Below are 21,903 nucleotides of genomic sequence, written 5' to 3' on the forward strand. Positions count from 1 at the left end.
CTCCGCAGGCCTGACTCGCATCCGAAGGCCGGGACTCTGGCTGGCATAAAGGCATTCACCTCTCCTGCAGGTGCAAGAGGCATTTCGCAAACACTTCTGCCGCACGCAGCCCCCCAGCTCCCTGGTGAGTTGCTGGCTTCAAAATCTCACTTCTCCCCGCTGAGAGCTGGTCAGAAGTAGATGTTCCATAGCCTTCCCCAGAGGAGATGGGCACAGCTAGAAGCCAAGAGAAGACTGGGGTTTTAGGGCAAGCTCTCCAACAACAGAGAAAGCACCCCAGGCAGAGGACACATTCAGGTTCTTGGGCTCCTGATTATAACCTGGACTTCTTGTGACTCTGGATTGTCCCTTGTTTCTCCCTGAAAATCTGCCTCCAGTTAGCATTTGAAGGGAAAAGGTAGGATCGGAATGCATGGGAGTCACTGTAGCTGGGAGCAAAGTTCCTAGGATTTTTGCTGCTCAGGCAGGAGGGCAGGTGAAAATGTAAAAATGGATACAACCTCGTCAAAGGAGAGCTGGCAATAATAATAATTGCCCTGCAGTTGGGCCTTTCCACCCCTTCCTAGGCCACAAATGAAACCTACATCCCAGAACACAGCAAAGGAGGAAGTTAAGATGCCAGGTGAGAAAGAAGCGTTCTCGGAAGCAGTGTGAGCAGCGTGGGGTGAGGCCGAGTGTACAAAGCGCTTTCCAGCAAAGCTCTAAAAAGAAAACTCCTCTTCATATACCTGTCCCAACCTAAAGGGTGGAAAAAAGACTTCTCCAAGTAGACATTTCTAGAGGGGCTGAAGAAGGTGGAGGCCTCAGAAAGCAGATGATGTAGCTCCCACTGCTTTTCCCAGAAAGCTGAAGGGAGTGTCACCACCACCAACCCTTGACTCAGTTCACTCTGAAAACTCCTTTTCACACTATCGAATTTTTAATTACCCTGAAAAACCATTGTTTTGAAGGAACTGCCATTGGTGGGTCCGGTGTCCAGAGGAGAGGGTAGCTTGCAGACGCTTTAGGGCGAGCTTTTTCACGGGGAAGACAGAAGCTCTGAGTGACCCACAGGCAGAGCCGTGTTCCTTCAAGGGTGTCGAGGGTGTGTCCTTGAATCCAGGGATGGGTCCTGGCCAATCCTCTGAACTCTTTCTGCCTCCCAGAGCTCAGCCCTTGGGAAAGATAGGCTTCTGTTTTCATTAGTCACGCTCATCTCTGGCAGCCTACCTGTTCCCCACCTGTGACTATCCAAGCAAGAAAAGTATGAAAAACTAGCTAAAGCTACCTAATGAATAAGGCTGCCTTTGCTGTAAAAATAATCAACAGATATCCAAGTTCAAAATAATTACAAGTAAAACTGTCTCAACCAGTTTCTAACTAATCAACAGTTCATGTTACAGATATATTTGATAAAAATGATCTTATTTTAACTATTCAGTGATTTCTTGTCTGATTATTTCTTCTCTATAGCTACAAAGAAAGGATGGCTTAATTGACAGGAACTCTGATCTTCTAAACATTGGAGGCCAAGGGGAGAATTTGATTCATTTCTTTTCAAAATTTAGGAAAAGGTGAAGTTAATAGGTCCCTCTTTCTTTAATCTCTATAAAATACATTACTATAAAATGTAAGTTTCATAGACGTATGCATGCATACAAAAAGTCACTGATATGAGCACATTTGTAAGAATGCGGTATAAATTTTAAAGTAGAGAGAAAGATAACACAGACTGCCAAGAATTAAGGAGAAAAGATAACAAACACTGACATTTAAAAAATGACAGGATCAAGCTAAGACTAGATACAGAGAAGAAATATTTAAGAAAAGCCTTTAGAGGACACCAAGATATCTAGCTGAATTATCTTACGGAATTCACAAGAGGATGCTGACAGGACTCTAAAAATTTTTTAAACTAAATAAATGAAAAAAATCTGACGAATGTTTGTTAATTTAAAAATTCATGGATATTTTTATAAAGTGGAATGAGGATGTTTTCTTTTGAAATAGAAAAGTGATATGCTAACCACATGCCACTGAAAATGTTTTTCTTACATACACTATATCCCCACTGAAGGATTTGTGTGAATATTTTAATTGTGTATAAATCAGCTCAAGTACTTCTCTAAATGGATTCAATCATGCTTTCAAATAGAACATACCAACTCACCAGGACAACTGCAATGTCTCTGTGCCTCATACTTGTTCCAGCCCTCACAGGAAGCAGCAGCTACTGGAATCCCGAGGGGGCTTTGCCTTGCTGGTTTCCCTGGCAACAGAGTCAGGTCTCAATGCCACTTTCACTTTTTAAGATATTTATTTATTTTTAAATTAAATTAATTTATTTTTTATACAGCAGGTTCTTATTAGTTATCTATTTTATACATTAGTGTATATATACACTTTCATTTTATTAACAATTTACAGTCTTGTTTTAATTATAAAAATTTTTTTTGAAAAATTCAAGTAATATAGAATAGAAACAGCAGATTCCTTTCCTGAGTATGCTTCTGTAGATATATGTGTTCTCGTTTTCCTTCTCAAATGACTGCACATACTCAGTGCATGCTCTGCTGCTAAAAGCACACTTGAGAATGGATAAACGAAATGACATTAAGCCTTTGTTCACTTGGCTCTCACCATAAAAAAAAAAAAAAGGAATGAAAAAGAATGCTCTGGAGGTAAATACAAGAAGGTGAGATATAGCAGCAATTCCATTTCTAAAAAGAAGGCTTAAAGAAATAAGTAAACAAGTGAACAGATAAATGTACAAAGGGTGTGCACTCTAGCGTGTTTACATCCTCAAAAAAGAGGCACTTGGTAAAACAAACTAGGATATATCCATACAAAGGAATGCTATGTGGTCGTTAAAAATGATGACATATAGCTACACCCACTACTATGAAAAAATGCTACATAGCTAAGTAAAACAAAAGGGTTCCAGAACACCATTATACCAGGCAATTATGTTCTATATGTCCACATAAATATGTACACATTAAAAAGGAGAGATATCAAAATATAAACAGTGGGTATCTCTACTTGATTTTTCATTTTCTTCTTCTACTCTACATTGTTTGAATTTTTTACGATGAGCATGTATTTTTATATTGGAAAAAAAATGGTTTTCAAAAAGTTTTCCTAGGGGCTTCCTTCGTGGCACAGTGGTTAAGAATCCGCCTGCCAACGCAGGGGACACAGGTTCGAGCCCTGGTCCGGGACGATCCCACATGCCGCGGAGCAACTAAGCCCGTTTGCCACAACTACTGAGCCTGCGAGCCACAACTACTGAGCCCGAGTGCCACAACTACTGAAGCCAGTGTGCCTAGAGCCCATGCTCCACAACAAGAGAAACCACTGCAATGAGAAGCCTGCGCACCACAACGAAGAGTAGCCCCCGCTCGACGCAACTAGAGAAAGCCCGTGCACAGCAATGAAGACCCAACGCAGCCAAAAATAAAATAAATTAAAAAAAAATTTTTTTTCCTAAACATTTTGCATATTTAAAAATAGAATCTTGACAAGCAAAGAAACACAAACAAAATACGCCCTGGAATTTAAGTTTGTACAGAAGGACAGACTGTATTAGGCATTCCTGGGGAAGCTGTGAACTCCCTATTTGGAGTTCTGCTTTGGGAATCAATTGATCACTGATGGTTCTTTAAGTGTGGAAGGGATAAGGGCTCCAATTTGAGTACGACATTGAGTACAAACACTGCCAACATGTCTAAATGCGTCTTCTCTTTCACAATAATCTATTTATTTTCAGAATAATATGTCTACTCACTATTTTTGTCCTCCAATCCCCACATTCTCCCATTTCCTCTCCATCAATGATCCCTCTTCATTGAGCAAGCACAATAAACCAGTTCAGAGTCCCCCCAAACCACAGCGGATATAGGCAGAAGGACTCTGAGTCATCCATTAAAATCTGAGAAAGCCCGGGAGACCCTGCTACTGCCTTTTACTCCTCAAGAAAGACCGGAACTTCAGAGGCCTGGAGAAATAAACAAAACTGAGAAAGGATGGGGGAGAAGACAGGCGGAGAAGCAAACAGCTAGCGGCAGGGAAGAGTGGTGGGGAGAGGGTGGGGGAGAAGTTGGGGAGCCAACCTTTTGAAGTTTGAATGAAAGAAGATGAGGGCAAATAAAGGCTCCACTCTCAATTGGTTATTTGGTGGAACAGAGGGTCTAATTAAAGTTTTACAATGAAAAGAGAGACACTTTTAAGTTGGGATCTTTAAAAACATAACCAGTTTAAGATATTTAAGAACAAACATCAAGAAGGCGTCTATAATCACCACAGCCAAGGATGATCTTTTGTAGCAGTCATGCTAATGAAAATAACGTGGCTCTCTCTCTATATATAAAATGTTTTGAAAGAGTACATAACTTTAACCTGTGTGCTCCTCTCCAATCCAATTCCACTGCCCCTTACCTAGAGGTAACTTCTGTTCTGAACGTTTTCCCTTACCTTAAAAAAAATTTTTTTAATTGTGGTAAAATACACATAAAATGTTATCATTTTAATGATTTTTAAGTATACAGTTCAGTAGTGTTAAGTACATTCACATTGTAGTGCAACCAATCTTCAGAATTCTTTTCATCTTCCAAAACAGAAATCCTGTATCCGTTAAACAATGCCACATCCCCCCTCCCCAAAGCCCTGGCAACCACCATTCTACTGTCTTTATGAATTTGACTGTTTTAAATACCTGGGACAAGTAGAATCATACAGTATTTGTCTTTTTGTGACTGGCTTGTTTTACTTAGCATAATATCCTCAAGGTTCATCCATGTTGTAGCATGTGACAGGATTGCCTTCCTTTTTAAGGCTACATAGTATCTATTGCATGTATACACACATTTTATCCATTGATCCATCAGTGAACACCTGAGTTGTTTCCAAGTTTTAGTTATTGTGAATAATGCTGTTATGAACATGGGTGTATAAATATTTCTGAGACCCTGCTTTCAATGCTTTTGTATATATACTAGACCTGGAATTGCTGGATCATATGGTAATTCTATTGGGTTGGCCAAAAAGTGTCTTTGGTTTTTAAGTAAAAATAAAAGACACATTTTTTCATTTTCACCAAGAACTTTATTGAGCAACGTATTCACCCTTTTGTTCCACTACCTTCTGCTATTTTTCAGGCAACTTCACAATTCCATCTTCCCAAAACTTTTTATCTTTTTGAGCAAAGAACTGTTCCAGGTGCCTTTTACAGTCTTCCAGGGAATTGAAATTTTTTCCATTAAGAGAATTTTGTAAAGACTGAAATAAATGGAAATCCGAAGGTGCAATGTCTGGTGAATACAGCGGATGAATCACAACTTCCCAGCCAAGCTGTAACAGTTTTCGCCTGGTCATCAAAGAAACATGCGGTCTTGCATTACCCTGATGGATGATTATGCGTTTTCTGTTGACTAATTCTGGACGCTTTTTGTCAAGTGCTGTTTTCAGTTGGTCTAAATGGGAGAAGTACTTGTTGGAATTAATCGTTTGGTTTTCCGGAAGGAGCTCATAATAGAGGACTCTCTTCCAATCCCACCATAAAAACAACATCTCATTCTTTGGATGAAGACTGGCCTTTGGTGTGGTTGTTGGTGGTTCATTTTGGTTGCCTGACAATCTCTTCCGTTCCATATTATTGTACAGTATCCACTTTTCGTAACTCGTCACAATTTGTTTTATTGATGAAAACAGAATGTTTTCATTACGTTTAAGTAGAAAATCCCATGTGGAAATGTGGTCAAGAAGGTTTTTCTCGCTTAACTTATGTGACACCCAAACATCAAAGTGATTAACATAATCAAACTTGTGCAAATGATTTTCAACGCTTGATTTGGATATTTTGAGTATGTCAGCTATCTCCCACGTGGTATTGATTGTTCTCAATTAATTTCTCGATTTAATTAATGTCTCAATTTGATCGCTATCAACTTCAACTGGTCTACCCGACCATGGAGCATCGTCCAGCAAGAAACTCCAGCACGAAACTTCTCAAACCACTTTTGACATGTTTGATCAGTCACAGCACCTTCTCCATACACTGCACAAATCTTTTTTTTTTTTTTGGCATTTCAGTTGTGTTTTTACCTTTCCTGAAATAAGCATAATATGCAGAAAATGTTTTCTTCTATCTTCAATACTAAAATGGCTACACAAAAATTCACCGATTTTGATTGTCTTTTTTTAAATGCATGCTGATGTGACAGCTGTCATGTACAATCTAACAAAATTGTTTTTAATGAAGTTAAAGACAACTAAGTGCTACTAGAGCCATCTTACAGAAAAAAACCGAACGAACCTTTTGGCCAACCCAATGCCTTTAATTTTTTGAGGACCTGCTATACTATTTCCCATCACATCTGCACAATTTTACATTCCCATCAACAGTGCACAAAGGTTTCAATTTCTCCATATCCTCACCAACACTTGTCATTTTCAGGTTTTTTAATAACAGCCATCCTATTGGGTGTGAAGTAGCAGCTCACTGTAGTTTTGATTTGCATTTCCTCAACAGTGATGCTGAACATCTTTTCATGTGCTCATTGGTCATTGTATATCTTCTTTAGAGAAATATCTATTCAAATTATTCGCTTTTTTTAAAATAAATTTATTTTATTATTTTATTTATTTTTTCTGGCTGCTTTGGCTCTTCGTTGCTGCGCGTGGGCTTTTCTCTGGTTGCGGCGAGTGGGGGCCACTCTTCATTGTGGTTCACAGTCTTCTCATTGTGGCAGCTCCTCTCGTTGTGGAGCACGGGCTCTAGGCATGTGGGCTTCAGCAGCTGTGGCACGTGAGCTCAGTAGTTGTGGCTCACGGGCCCTAGAGCACAGGCTCAGCAGTTGCGGCACATGGGCCTAGCTGCTCTGCAGCATGTGGGATCCTCCCAGACCAGGGATCAAACTCATGTCCCCTGCACTGGCAGGCGGACCCTCAACCACTGCACCACCAGGGAAGCCCTTTTGCTCATTTTAAAATTGGGTTTTCTAGCTCTTGAGTTGTAGTTCTTTACATATTCTGGATATTAACCCCTTATATGATTTATATTTTCCCCAATTCCATAGGATGCGTTTTCACTGTGTCCTTTGATGTACAGAAGTTTTTAATTTTTATGAACTCCGATTTTTTTCTCTTTCCTTTTCTTTTGGTGTCATATCCAAGAAATCATTGCCAAATCCAGTATCATGAAGCTTTCCCCATTTCCTTCCAAGAGTTTTATAATTTTAGCTTTTATGTTTAGGTCTTTGATCTGTTTTGAGTTAATTTCTGTATATGGTGTAATGCAGGGGTCCAACTTCATTATTTTGCATGTGGATATACAATTTTCCCAACACCATTTGTTGAAAAGACTGTCCTTACCACACTAGTCTTGGCACTCTCCTCGAAAATAATTCAACTGTATGTGAATTTACATCTGGGCTCCTTTTTAAACTATTAACTAAACCCCAGATTTCACCAGTTTTTTTTTTATTAGTGTCCTTATTCTGTTTTAGAATCCAACCCAGGATACTACATTACATTTAGTTCTCATGTCTCTTTTGCCTCCTCTGGTCTGTGACGGTTTCTCAGTATTCTTTTATTTTTCATGACTTTGATAGTTTTGAGTACTGGTCAAGTATTTTGTAGAATGTCCCTCAATTTAGTTTTGCCTGACGTTTTCTCATGAATCGACTAGGTTATGAGTACTTGGAAAGAATACCACTAAGGTGAAGGGCCCTTTTGATTACCTCATACCAGGAGGTCTGTGATATCCACATGACAGCACCGATAACAACCTTGGTCATTTGGTTAAACTAGTGTTTGCCAGGTTTCTCCACTGTGAGGTTGCCTTGTTTTCTGCCTTCACACTCTATTTACTGAAATTGAGTCATTAAGTCCAGCCCACACTCAAGAGGGGAAGGGCTTGTTCCACCTCCTGGAGCCTGGGGTCTACACATATTATTTGGCATTCTTCTGTAAGATTTCTCTTTTTTCTTAACTGTTTTGGAAAATATTTTCACCTCGTACGTAGGCATCCTAGAAATGTGCTTAGTTTTGCTTATTTTTAAAACTTTGCTGTGGATGAACATTCGTTATTTACAATATATTGCTATTAGAGAGCGATGCTGCTATCAACACTCTTGTACATGTCTTCTGGTACTCAGGTACAAGTTTCTCCAGGAAATATACCCTAGAGCGGAAAAGCTGGATTATAAACCATGTGTCATATTCAAATGTACAAGATAATGCCAGACTGTTTTCCAAAGTGGTTGTATCAATCTACATTCTCACCAGCAGTGTATAAAAAGTTCCTACTGTTCTACATCCTCACTAACACTTGGTATTCTCAGTCCTGTTCATTTTTGTCAGTCTAGTAGGTATAAAATAATACCTCATCATGATCTTGGTTTGGTTTTTCTTGATTACTAATGAGCATCTTTTCATGTTTATTCTGCATTTGTACATTATTTTCTAAAAAAATACCTGTTATTATCTTTTGCCATACTTTACCAAGTTATCTTTCTTCTTTTTTTTTTGGCCTCACCACACAGCATGTGGGATCTTAGCTCCCTGACCAGGAACTGAACCCGAGCCCCCTGCAGTGGAAGCCCAGAGTCTTAACCACTGGATCACCAGGGAAGTCCCTATCTTTATTCTTTTTGATTGGCAGGAATTCTGTATACACCCTGGATCCTTTGTAAAATATATCTATATCATATATATCTTGTAAGGTATCGATCATATGCATGATATGATAGAGATATAAAAGATATATTTTTGATAAGATATATATATGTACATATATATAAAAGATATATATATGCACATCCTTTGTAAGTTACATCTGTATCTTCACCCCATTTGTGGCTTGTCTTTCCACTCTATCATATAAAGAACAAAGGTTCTTATTTCAACATAGGCAAATTTATAGATCTTTTCTTTTATGATAACACTTTAAATGTCTTATTTAAGAAATTCTCCCCGCTCCAACCTAAGGGTCATAGTGGTATTTTTTTTCTAAATTTTAAAAAGTTTTTTATCTTTTATATTTAACTTATCTAGAGTTAATACTTGTGATATGTAAATATAATGGTTTGCAGTATTAAAAACTCACATTAGGTGTAATTCACCAATGAAATCATGGGGAAATAAAGCTGGGACTCTCAAATAACCTTTTAAGAGGTTAGCACTTGCTCCCTTGCCCAATCTGTCCCTGAACTAGAGTATGATTCTGATTGCCAGTAACTTTCATAGGCCTAAATGAAATTCACATGAATGGTTGCAACTGAGACTTTTGCTTCTGCAATGCACTACCATACATGTTATTTAATGCAGTTTGGTTGTCAAAAAACTCAGAGAATTTTTAGTATGTTGACCAAATTTTTGAAATTTCTTTACATTTCATTAAACCCGGCAAACAGAAACATCTCCAAACAGTAAAATAAATTTATTTCAATTGGGCACTGGGGAAAAAATGGTGTTATTCTAAAGCAGGACCTTCTTTATGTTCCTAGCAGCTTCATGGTTGACTAAAATGGTTAGAAGTTACAAATGAGTAATCCAAGGCAAAATCTGTCCCTAAGCCAAGAGAACCACCTTTTACCTCTAATAAAACAAGGCAAATGGTTCTCTGATACTTCTCTACTTTATTAAGGTTAACCAACATGGTATTTATATATCTAAACATTTACTGTAAATTTTCAGTGATGTTTAGATTCTGAATTACCTCTCCATAATTAAGTTAAATTTAGGCACATTGGTTTGTATTTTATAGAAAACATTTATCTTTAGGTCACAAATAGGAATGAGCTATAATTTGCAAATGTTACAAAGGTGATTCCAAATCTCAGCTAAATTCTTTCCAAAATTGCAACCACTCATTCAGTCTTTCATAAAAATAAAGACCAAACACAATTGCTTAAACTTATCACTGTTGAGAGATTCTGGTAACTAAGAAATTCCTGAAAGAGTAATAAGCCGTGATTATTGGAAAGCTCAGAACACTGGAAAGGCTTAACTGCAAAGTACTTAACAGAAGGCCACAAATTTTGTTTTCCTAAGAGGAGCTAGGAACTATAGATGTCACTGAGTAGTGCATTGAAATGGCATTGCCTAGGGTGAGTGTTGCACAGAAACTCCAGGTCACCTCTTCTTGATCTATTATTTTGGATAAGCTTCCACTATCATAGCATGGCCCTGTAAAGGAAAAAAAAGTTCAATTAGAGCAGTCAAATGCAATGAATCCAGCCAGTACAGAGGCAGCATAGAACAATGGGAAAAATATAGGCTTTGGAACTTAATCCTGGCTCTGCCATTCAAACACTGTGTGATCTTGGGAAAGTTATTAGCCATTCTGAACCTCAACTTGCTCTCTAAATGGGGTTCATGGTGCCCACTTCAAAGTGTTTTTGTGAGTATCAGATAGCATACAATGTGTGTATGTATACACACACACACACATACATGTATACACATGTGTATCAGAGTCTATCTAGAAGAGTCTGACTCCTAGTAGATGCTCTGTAAGTGGTTACTATTAAAATAAGCCAGAGGGGCTTTTTTAGCTGCATAAAAATAAACGCAATACAGTGACTCCAACAACAGCCTTCTCTCTCTCCTAGATAAGAAAACTGAGGCTTTGAGAGGTTAAGTTACTCATCCAAATCCACAAAGCTATTAAGTAACAGGGCCAGGACTTGAAACCAGATGATTCCAAAACCTGGTCTCTTCTTTACTACTCTATGCAGGTCAAGATGATGATTTGAGGTCCCACAAAGGTAAAAAGGTAGAAAATTCCTTTCCTAGTACTAGGCACAGTGCTATATCCAAGTTATCTCCCTAGTTTAAACCTAGTATAGAAATTAATGATATCATGAGTCTAAATCCTATCTGATAATCATAGTCATTCTATCTTTTGGACTGCTATCAAACTAGTTAATAGCCTAACTAATCTCCCTGCTTCTAGATTCAATTCAATCCCCACAAATATTAAGCAACTATTATTTATAAGGCACCAAGCTGAACACTGTGTGGGTACGAAGTTTTGCTATATGGTCTGTATCCTCAATCTAATATACACTGTACTTCAAAACAAACTGCTAAATACCTTGATACAGGCACAAGCAAACAAAAGAACATGGACAGGAAGGTTTGACTGACTTGGGGTTGTCCTAGAAGGGCCCATAATAAGGTAGAATATTCCTCTTCCTGTTTTATTTCAACTGTGTTGTTTTCATGTTCCAAATCTTTTATATTGCACTAGATCAGTGGTTCTCAACGGCAGTGATTTTGCTCCCTCCTCTCCCCAGAGGACATTTAGCAATGTCTGGAGATATTTCTGGTTGTCCCAACTGTGTGTGCATGGCAGGGGGGTGGGGGGTGGTGGGGAGTGAGGGGGGTGGTTTGCTACTGTTATCTAGTGGGTAGAGACCATGTTAAACACCCTACAACACACAGCGCAGTCCCCTCACCCCCAACAAAGAATTATCTGGCCCAAAATGTTACTAGTGCCAAAGCTGAGAAATCCTGATCCACAATGATGGATTCCTCCTTTGATCTAATCATGTTTGTAGCACTCATTTGGCTCTTGAAGAAACAATGCCAAGTTTAATCTAGTTTCTAAGATGCATCATCTCCTTCTTCACTATACTGTAAACTTCTAGAGGTAAATAATAATACTGGATATTATTCTTTGTTCATCCACAAAAGCGTCTAGTATTGTGTTATTAATCCTCTATGTGCTAGGTTAAAAAATTAGGGAACAAACACTCAAAACCAAAGGACATTAACCTCTGTGGACTATGCACTACGTACAATGCTATGCACTAGGTACCTCCCTCATTTAAACTTGGCATAGAAAGGTACGCGGGAGGGCTCCAGGCCCGATTTACCATGGTTTTCTGTAAATGAAGTTACACAGATTAGAAAATACTTCTGATTGTGAAGTCTAAAATATTCCAACCTAAAAATAACTGATTCCTTGCTCTTTCAAAGTCTCTGAGAAAAAGCCATAAATAAAGGCTTTTAAATGTAAGATGTTTATACTTTTACATATCTTATTCATCTTGGTCGGCAACAGATAGTTTCTGTTATCTGGAGAAAAATCAAATCTGTTTCCATCAGGGTTGGGAAAAAAAAAAGATTACAACCAGCCTTCCTTTTGGATTTTATTCCCACAGTGAAATGCTATAGCAGGTAGGAAGTTTCGTCAGTAACACAAGTAAAGCAGATAGAAAAAAAATCTGTAGAAAAACATAATTTTCCTCAGCTAAATAGCAAAGGGTTATCCAGAGGCAAATTAATTCTCCATTAAGGTATAGTTCAGTTCTCAAGAAAGACTTGGAGAGATTTTATGGATAAGGTCTCATGGTGACTAGATAAATGAATAAAATTTTATTATTAAAGAAGAAAATATATCAAAGTGTGAATAATGATAGTGTCTGATGAGGGGATTATAAGTGATTATAATTTTATTTTCTAAATACTTTTCGAGTTTTCATAATTTCCATAAGGAGCATATATAACTTTTATAAACAAAAAACACAAACATTATTTTAGGGAAAAAAAATAACTTGGATTTAAATAGATTCTTCCTTTCACAGTACTATCAGAATTAAAGTTGTACTCCCTCCCCACAAAAATGGGCTGCTTTTTTCCCAGTTGTCTGTCATCAGAAAAATCGCTCTAAGACTGTTTCAAATTAAGCTAAATCAAACATTCTTGGATGAATTTGTTTTGTTTCCAAGAAAATGACTTTCTGGAAGCTCCTATGAAGCTTCTGTGACATACCTGCCCTCCAGCTGCACAGGCGGCAACCAACCCATACTGGCCTCCTTCCTTCTGTAATCTGTTGGCAGCTGCCATGACCAACCGACAGCCAGTGGCTCCAAACGGGTGCCCCAGGGAGAGTGATCCACCCCAGATGTTAAACTTCTCCAAAGGAGGCGATCCAACCTGGCTCCCACAAAAATAGACACAAATATAAAGATGAGTTTACTTAAGAATCAGGCCAGGCTCGTAGTTAACAGGTAGTAATGGCAATAAAGGGAAGTAACTAACTTAAAGACAAATCACAAGTTATTTTACTGCAAAAGAAAGAAATTCTAAATCAATTCTGAAAGCCAAGGGCCCATTTATTTTTCATCTAACATCAGAATGGATGAACAAAGACAACCTAAAATTTTGCTTTTATTTTATTTTTTGTTTTTTAACATCTTTATTGGAGTATAATTGCTTTACAATGGTGTGTTAGTTTCTGCTGTATAACAAAGTGAGTCAGCTTTGTGTATACATATATCCCCACATCTCCTCCCTCTTGCATCTCCCTCCCACCCTCCCTATCCCACCCGTCTAGGTGGACACAAAGCACCGAGCTGATCTCCCTGTGCTGTGCTGCTGCTTCCCACTAGCTATCTATTTTACATTTGGTAGTGTATATATGTCCATGCCACTCTCTCACTTCGTCCCAGCTTACCCTTTCCCCTCCCCGTGTCCTCAAGTCCATTCTCTACGCCTGCATCTTTATTCCTGTCCTGCCCCTAGGTTCTTCAGAACCATTTTTTTTTTTCAGATTCCATATGTATGTGTTAGCATATGATATTTGTTTTTCTCTTTCTGATTTACTTCACTCTGTATGACAGACTCTAGGTCCATCCACCTCACTACAAATAACTCAATTTTGTTTCTTTTTATGGCTGAGTAATATTCCATTGTATATATGTGCCACATCTTCTTTATCCTTGCTTTTATTTTTTTCTAAAGAATTTCCAGGAGGTATTTTTCAACTAAGAAATAAATATATGTAATGAAACACAAAATTCTTCATAAGAAGCAGCAGTTTTCCTCTTCATATTTTTATTAGCAGGTATTAAAGCTCCAAATATTAAAGTGCTTTGGAAATTCAAACTTTTTTTTGGCTATGCTGCACGGCTTGCAGGATCTTAGTTCCCCAACCAGGGATCGAACCCGTGCCCCCTGCAGTGGAAGTGCAGAGTCTTAACCACTGGACCACCAGGGAAGTTCCTCGAGCATATTTTTAACCAGAAACTTACCTTGGCTTTTCTACCCATGTAGTTTTGTGCAAACCAATCAGAATCCATGGCTTTCAAATTAGCCAAAATCTGACCCTAGAAAGGAAAATAACTCAATAAGGACCTTGTTAGTAATGTCCCTCAAGGCGTTCTTTGAGTTTGTCTAACTTTAAAGCTAAGCAAATCTTTAAATCAGTTTTCAGTGAATATTTCCTAAAGAAACAATCTGGTACTTTTGAAGGGCCTCAAAGTGATAGCTTCAAAAGGTATGTTTTTCAGCACTGTGTGTGTAGCCCTGGGTTCCTCCCATCATGCCCCTCCCAGCAGTGTAAGTCAGTACTTCAAATATAAAGCTCCACTCTTGTTTTACTCATATTAAATGATTATAGTCCTTTGATATGTGTCTTTAAAGTGACTTACTGAGAAAGCTTCATGAAATTCAAAAGCATCAATATCATTCATTGTTAATCCTGCCTTTTCTAAAACTTTTGGAGTAGCATATGTTGGTCTGAAAAGAAAAAAATAAGTGATACAATATTAAAACTTTAATTTTTAACCTGAGAGCTCCTTCATATTCCCCAAACTGAGTTCTACATAATTATCAGAGTGTCTTCCACTCACTCACTGATTCTACTGTACAAATATTAAGTGTTGGTGATACAATATTAAACTGAACAGACATGGCCTCTGTCCTTTGCAGTTGATATTCTGGACTCAGAGAAATAGATAATAAGCAAGTAAACAATTAACGAGAAGGACAACTTAATAATGTGAAGAGCTAGAAGAACACAGAGTTCAAAAGGCAGAGCATCAGAAGGGGCGTGGCTAGTTAAAGGACATAATGGAGGCTAGTGAGGGTAGAGCCTCGTGAGGGAGGGAGAGGAGTCTAAACATTACGAGGCTTTTATAAAAAGCTATTCTGAAGACTGTTGCAGAGTGTGTGGCAATATGAAAAAAATGCTTATGACATCTTAATGTAAAACAAGAACACAAAATTGTATATATATTGTAATTATAAGTAGAAAAGTACAGGAAAAAGTAGAAAAGACTCCAAAACTATAAAATGATAAAGCAACATAAAAGATTATTATTATTTTAAAAACCCAACTCACAAGCCAATTATGAACTCAGGGCTTAATGTACTTTAAAATCTATGTAAGAAACATTGGTAACCAAATATTTTTCATTATAATCCTAGGATATACACTGCTACCTACCCAAGTAAAAGCTGATCTTTTGGATCCTGAGACACGTACATGAAATCCCTAGGTAAAAAAATAGAGGAGTTAGCTCTAGCACTAAAATAAAGAAACCAGAGGCAATTTATTTGAACACTTACTTTACCTCAAATATGCCTTCGGCTTATAACCCATGGCCAGAGCTTTTTCCTCTGCCAAAATCAGCACTGCAGATGCACCATCGGTCTGAAATGTTGACCGGAACAAAAATGTTAAATTCTGCAGCCTCTCTGGTGGTCTTTCTTCAGCCACCTTCTATGCCCTGTTCCTAAATCTACCAACCAGTGACACTTATACAGTGCCTCTATATAACAAAACCTTTTCATTTTATCCATCGTTAAGTCACAATTCAAACACACACACCGACCCACTTTTGGAAGACGAGGGTAGAAGAGCCTATTCAGAAAGTACCGTAATTATCAAAATGGATGAGGAGAATAGGTAACTCTAGAAATATGTGTTCATGATAAACTAAAAGTTTTTTGCTTTTAGTACAGAATATAAGGAATTTTATGAATTAAAACAATCTCCAAAAAAATCTCTTGTTTACTGATTTGTTTTTACATTTTCTGGACTGTTTCCCAGCTGCTTCCTGCCTGTGGCTTCGAGGTGATTTTCTTCTATTTATAGACTATAACAATGGGAGAAGAAGAAATAGGTAGATAGCTGAGAACATAAGAACCATGGCCTTCCCTCTCTGGACCTACCCCACATGCTTTTTTCCAACTGACAACTGAGAAGTTGGGTGACAAAGAAGTACCACTCACAGAAGCCCTTTACCATTGCTTCAAAAGAAAGAGCTCAAAAAAAAAAAAAAAAAATCCAAAATTCCAAAGGAAAGGAAACTACTCTCTAGAATTTGCAAAATCAAAACAATTTCTACCACATCAGACCATATTTTTATAACTCAGTAATTTTGAAGAGGCTATGTAGCCACTATTGATAGGCGGGCATAAAGTCTGGAAACACAGGTGACTATACATAATGATATCACATCAATAATATATTCAATGTGCAGTTGTGCAAAATTGCAGTGAATGTGGTGCGTTAACAAAATCTCTGAAAATCCATGTATTTGTGATGCATTACATCTGATGATTCGTGTTTCTGATTTTTGATGAATAAACCTGAACCTTTTGCACACCCCACAAGTAATCAAGGGGGTTCAGATCTGCCAAGAGTGTAACCCATATCATATGGCCCTATCATCCAACTTGGTCTTGGAAATAATCACCTAACCAGCCCTTCACCACTCAGGCTTTACAGAGTGGTACACCATCGTGTTGGAACCACTTCAGGCACCCTTGCCTGAGCTCAAGAGCAGGCATTAAATCATCATTTACCAAAGTCAAATATGTCAAACATTTGCCTATGTTTCTAGACTGTATATCTGGATAGAGGAGTTACACTGTAAAAGAAACATTGACCAGATGAACTATATCCAGAAGACTACACCCAAGGTAGTAGGAGAAGGAAAACCACATCTCCCAAGCAGAAGCAGAATCAGCAGGGACATTCAATTGAGGAGAAGAAAAAAAACCCAAGCAAGGACATGAAGCTACCTGCATATAAGTAAAATAACAACAACAGAAAACGAGGGTAGATTTATTCCATGATGCTTATAGGAAAGTAATTTGGGGGCCGGCATAAAATATAATTTTCTAACAATCAGAGCTAGGAGAAGTATCTTGTCACTCTCTCTGCCTACTTGCCAAGTCTTACATGACTCCCTGAATTCATATCCTATGTTCGAACCAAGCTTTTCCCCAAAGAGGTACTTGCTCTCATAACTCCTGATTTTGCATTTGCTTTTCCTTTTGCCTAGAATGCCGTTTATACACTACTTGAATTGGCTTGTACTCGTCCTTCAAGATTCTCTGAGCAAGGGTCACCTCCTCTAAGAAGCCTCTTTGACTCACCCATCTATGTATCTTCCCCAAGAGCCTATGCTTATAGTCTTCACAGCACTTTCTCACTACATTACAATAAACTGTTCTTTTTATCTCCAGTGCCTAGCACAGGCAGTCAAAGTTTTTTGACTGCTGAAGTGCCTGAAAAGAACAGCTTTTTGTATCAGAATGGTGACTGGGTCAGGAGACTTCTATGGCTTTAAAAGCTATAATTCTATTTTAATATTATCTTTGTAATGAGGAAGTATATTTTTAAGTCTCTATTCATAATACACACAAATACCTCTATTTCAGGCTTTTCTATTGAGAGTACACAAATATAAAAGATCACTAGTAAACACATATAGCACACATAGTTACCAGAAAAGAAGAATTTGCAGCTGTCACTGTGCCATAGGGCTTGATGAATGCAGGTTTTAGTTTGGCCATTTGCTCCAGGGAGGAAGGACGAATGCCATTATCTTGAGTAACTGTATCTTTTCCTATAAAAATATGAAGTTTTTAACTCTAAGGCACAACAAGCATTATATATCTTCTCCAGAGAAATACACCTTAAAAATTACAAGAACAAATAAAATGTAAACCACAGATATTCACTAAAAAGAAAGCCTTTTATAGTTATCAAGATATTACCAAATTTGAAAATAAATTCTTAAGACTTCTGGGAAATAATCTAAATGATTTAACATTAGAAAGGATACCCTATTTTCTTAAGATATTCATTCACATTTGGCTCTTCTATACAGAAGAGATATGAATGAAGAATTTTAAAAACAGGCATGCACATAAGAACTAAAACATATCTGCAAGATCTAAAGAAGACATAAAAACTTCTCTTTTTAAAAGTTTTACCAGGGACTTCCCTGGTGGTCAAGTGGTAAAGAATCCACCTTCTAATGAAGGGGACGCGCGTTCCAGCCCTGGTCAGGGAACTAAGATCCCACGTGCCTTGGGGCAACTAAGCCTGCGCACCACAACTACTGAGCTCGCGCGCCTCAACGAGAGAGCCTGTGTGCCGCAAACTACGGGGCCCACGCGCTCTGGAACCCGCGCACCACAACTACAGAGCCCACACACCCTGGAGCCCGTGCACCACAACTAGAGAGAAAAAACCCACATGCCACAACTAGAGATAAGCCTGCGCGCCGCAACGAGGAGCCCGCATGCCTCAACAAAGATCCCGCGTGCTGCAACTAAGACCCGACACAGCCGAAAATAAATACATAAGTAAATAATAAAATAAAATCTTTAAAAAAAAAATGTTTACCTACTGTTACAACAAGGATTGAAACTTGAGTCCATGTTTAAGAATAAAGGCTGAGTGTTTTGGAAAGAGAACCATCATATTTACTGGAAAGTCACTCGGGGTCTTTGGAGTTTTGGAAGAAATTCAGAACTCCCTAACAAATATCAAGAGCATTAAGAGCATTCTCCTCTACAAAGTTAAGCAAACTGTTTTACCTGGTACTTTGAAGGGCACGACATCAGAAAGGAGTCCTTCATCCTGTGCCTTTCTGGCCAGGCTGTGTGAGCGCAGTGCATACTCATCCTGTTCCAGCCGAGAAATAGCGAAGGCGGCAGCCAGTCGGTCTGCAGAGTGGCCCATGGTCTCATTGGTGGAGAACTCGGCCACTGCTGGAAGCTGGGAAAGGAGATATTCAGGACCAGGCACACTGTTAACGGGTGCTATACCACACCTAGGGTTATTTGGGAAAGTTAAAGTCTACTATCAATCAAGACCAAGACAAGGGAAGTTCTTTCTGAGCAGGGCATCTCTAAAAAGGGCTTACAAATTCAAATCTTCGAACCACTATTTTTTCTTTCTTTCCATCTGGACCAAATAATTAACCTCTCCCTGTAACTAACAGAATCTGCAACTGCTAGAGCATAACTGAACGCATGCTGTCTTCCCTAAGTCTAAATCTCTGCAATGGGATGCTTCGGCAACACAAGTCTTTATGTAAGCGTTCACAAGTCTCACCTCGGGTGACAGGAAATTCAATCTGAATTTAGAGATTAAAGACAGTCGCTGACCCAGAGTCTTGGCCTTACTGAGATCCAGCATCATCTTCCTCATTTTCCTTGAATGGCGAATAGGGACGTCAGACATTAACTCTACACCGCCTGCCACGACTACATCACACTGGCCGGAAGCAATCAAGCTGACAGCTACAGGGCACAGGGCACAGGTACATGAGCATCTCTTGTATAGATAAACAGGCCACTGGTAATTTAAGCTGTTTTTCCTTTTTTTACATTTAGGCTTCTTGATTTAAAAATTGTATGATAGTTACTAGCATTGTACAACATGTGTAATTAAGGTTTTTACCTCTTCAGAGGGATTAGGGTAAGGTTTTTAAATGACTAAAAATACATTCAATGCACTGGAGAAAAACAAGTTTCATTCAGGCTGTAGGGACATCAACTTTCGGAAGTATCCACTGGACCAACTCTCAAACAAATCGTACTCTAAACCAGAACTTTTGGCATATTTTATATGCTCCCAGCTTAAGTTTCCATAATGACTTTTTTCCTATAAAGAGAATTTCAATTTCTACTAGAAGCTAGAGAAATTCTGGCTTTTAGATAGAAGGCAGCCCCTTTCCCTCTTTATGGCCACTGGCAAGTACTGTGTCGCTCTACCCAGACCCATGCTGCGTGGACTGGAGAATGCCCCCATCCCTGCCTCTGGCTTCATCCCCTGCCACCCCTTAGGTGGCAACCTGGCCTTGATGTCACTAAGAGAGCACATCATGACCATATCTTTCACGTTTCCTGTCTTTTCACAATAAGGGTTGATGCTACAAAATGTCCCATAGATTTGCTAAGTTTTTTAGGAGAATTTCTAACTAATTAAAAAAATGCCTAGATGTGAGGGAAAAGTAGAGGAAAAGAGTTGTATCATCTAAAGCAGTGACTTCTCACTGTGACAATGGTAGAGGGAGGAAGGCCACAATCTTCGTGGGGGAGTATCATATTAGAATCACCTAACTAAAATCTAGCAGGTTATAAACTTCTCATGCCTCAAATCTAGAAGTATCCCTCCAACAAATAATCCCTGAGATAGCCAGCCACACTACGAATGGAAAAACTACAAGAATGGTTGTGGTCCTCAGGTACAGAGGGCAGGAAAAAGGGCTGAGAACTACTGTCAAAAATCAAAAAATTTAAACATTACCTTATTTTTTGAAACACACAGAGATCATTTATTTCTGTTTAGAGTAGTTTTTAATGATCATATAAAAGACAAAGGAGAACCAACATGTACCTTCTGCGGTCAAAAAAACATACCTGTGGTCATGGCTTGGTTGGAAGAGATGCAAGCCATGGTGACAGTGTGAGCAGGAGTCTTATCAGAGAAGCCAGCTCCGAGGGCAGCCTTCAGGAAACAGAGTGAATGAAATGATCACTTATGAAGGCAGTGCTACATGTAAATGGTGCTTTAAGCAATACTTCACTGTATGGTAAATCAGGAAAGGATTTGAGTTCAATAATCCATAGAGTAATATTTAAAATAAAACTAAGCACATCACAGAAATGGTTTACTAATTTTTCGTCTAGCCATTAACTGACAAGCACTCTGCCAAGTTCCTTGTAGCCATTTCCTAGTGTGGTATTCAAGCCTACAACAGTCTCGCAATTCACCTAATTTCTTAGCAATGCTTTTCTCAGAGCTTTAAGGACATTAATATGTAATTTGATTTTAACTTGTTTAAATTTGCAAGTAAACCTAAAGTAAACCTGCTACATACAGTTGAGGGAATGATGACCTATATCATGGTGTGGGGTTCTCATGACCTATGTTCCTGCAGTTATAAGGCTTAGTAGTAAAGCAAAGTGAAATGAAAGTAATTTCATGACATGAAAATAATTTCTGAAGAACTGACCCCTCATGAACAGATTCCCACACAGGTCCCTGCTTGCTCACACGCGTCTCTACTTTCACTGACTGCCTGATATTTCAGACAGCACACCGTGATCCAACGCAAAGAGGAATTGGAAAACACGCCAAACATGCAAGAGTTCAAGTTGATGAAAGAAATTTTGGAAAACTGCCTGAGCCTCAAGTGAGCCTCTGACAAATAAGGGTTAGACCAGTTAACAACTGGAAACGAGAAAACTGGTCAGGATGATGACACAAGAGGTGCTTCAAAAGAGAGTAATTTGAGGGGCCTTGAGAAAAACTGAGGCCCTCCTTTAATCTAAAAATGGACATAAGGACATCTATTATTTTATTATACTATTTATTGAGTAAATTATGCTGCCCAAAAAACAATGAATGCCTGATTCCATTTTTGTTTCTGTAAAGAACTAATGCATAGGTGCAAAAATAAAATACTTACTTTTATAATATTAAATTTTCACTTTAAAAACAAAGCTCTCAACAGCTCATCTCCCCCCCACCATCATTTACTATGAAATTCTGGTTCCTATTAAGGGAATTAATTTTTAGTGGCCTTTTTCTCAAACTATTTATCCTCAGAATACAAGATTTTCTATAATTTGGTAAGGTTAACATTTTTCCAAAGCTGAGATTAAAGGGTGCTGTTTCTTAACTGATTTTTATCTTCATACTTATACTACCTATACTAGTTACCGCATTTACCACCATTCACCATAATCCATAGGGACAGAAATGCGTTACAGTAGTGTACATGCAACATGACCTTACTGTGGTCTTTCCAGTGAGGCCTGATACTAAGAGCCCAACACTCTGTTGAAAACTACCCGCTGGCAGCTGCACCTCAGCCTCTC

The 21,903-nt window shown here is 38.5% G+C and overlaps 2 protein-coding genes across 4 annotated transcripts in view; one reads left to right on the forward strand and one right to left on the reverse strand.

Moving 5' to 3' along the window:
* ADGRF3 (adhesion G protein-coupled receptor F3) overlaps positions 1 to 9,237 on the forward strand; it is a 32,023-nt gene extending 22,786 nt beyond the window's left edge. The window contains 1 exon segment of the mRNA XM_082356920.1: positions 71 to 9,237. Coding sequence (XP_082213046.1) covers positions 71 to 163 — 93 coding nt within the window. The 3' untranslated portion in view covers positions 164 to 9,237.
* Positions 9,238 to 9,399: 162 nt separating this feature from the next.
* HADHB (hydroxyacyl-CoA dehydrogenase trifunctional multienzyme complex subunit beta) overlaps positions 9,400 to 21,903 on the reverse strand; it is a 38,240-nt gene continuing 25,736 nt past the window's right edge. For 2 of the 3 annotated variants that reach the window (XM_082356912.1, XM_082356913.1), the window contains exons 7-15: positions 20,440 to 20,527; positions 19,130 to 19,317; positions 18,610 to 18,790; positions 17,509 to 17,630; positions 15,345 to 15,424; positions 15,218 to 15,265; positions 14,421 to 14,508; positions 14,022 to 14,096; positions 12,661 to 12,924 (exon numbers count right to left, since the gene is read on the reverse strand). In XM_082356912.1, the coding sequence (XP_082213038.1) occupies positions 12,676 to 12,924; positions 14,022 to 14,096; positions 14,421 to 14,508; positions 15,218 to 15,265; positions 15,345 to 15,424; positions 17,509 to 17,630; positions 18,610 to 18,790; positions 19,130 to 19,317; positions 20,440 to 20,527 (1,119 nt within the window). In that variant the 3' untranslated portion in view covers positions 12,661 to 12,675. Of the gene's footprint in view, positions 10,168 to 12,660; positions 12,925 to 14,021; positions 14,097 to 14,420; positions 14,509 to 15,217; positions 15,266 to 15,344; positions 15,425 to 17,508; positions 17,631 to 18,609; positions 18,791 to 19,129; positions 19,318 to 20,439; positions 20,528 to 21,903 lie in introns of those variants that run through there. The other variant, XM_082356914.1, reaches the window with a different exon arrangement.

The sequence above is a fragment of the Balaenoptera borealis genome (genome assembly GCF_965194805.1).
Source record: "Balaenoptera borealis genome assembly, chromosome: 15".
NCBI classification, from domain to species: Eukaryota; Metazoa; Chordata; class Mammalia; order Artiodactyla; family Balaenopteridae; genus Balaenoptera; species Balaenoptera borealis.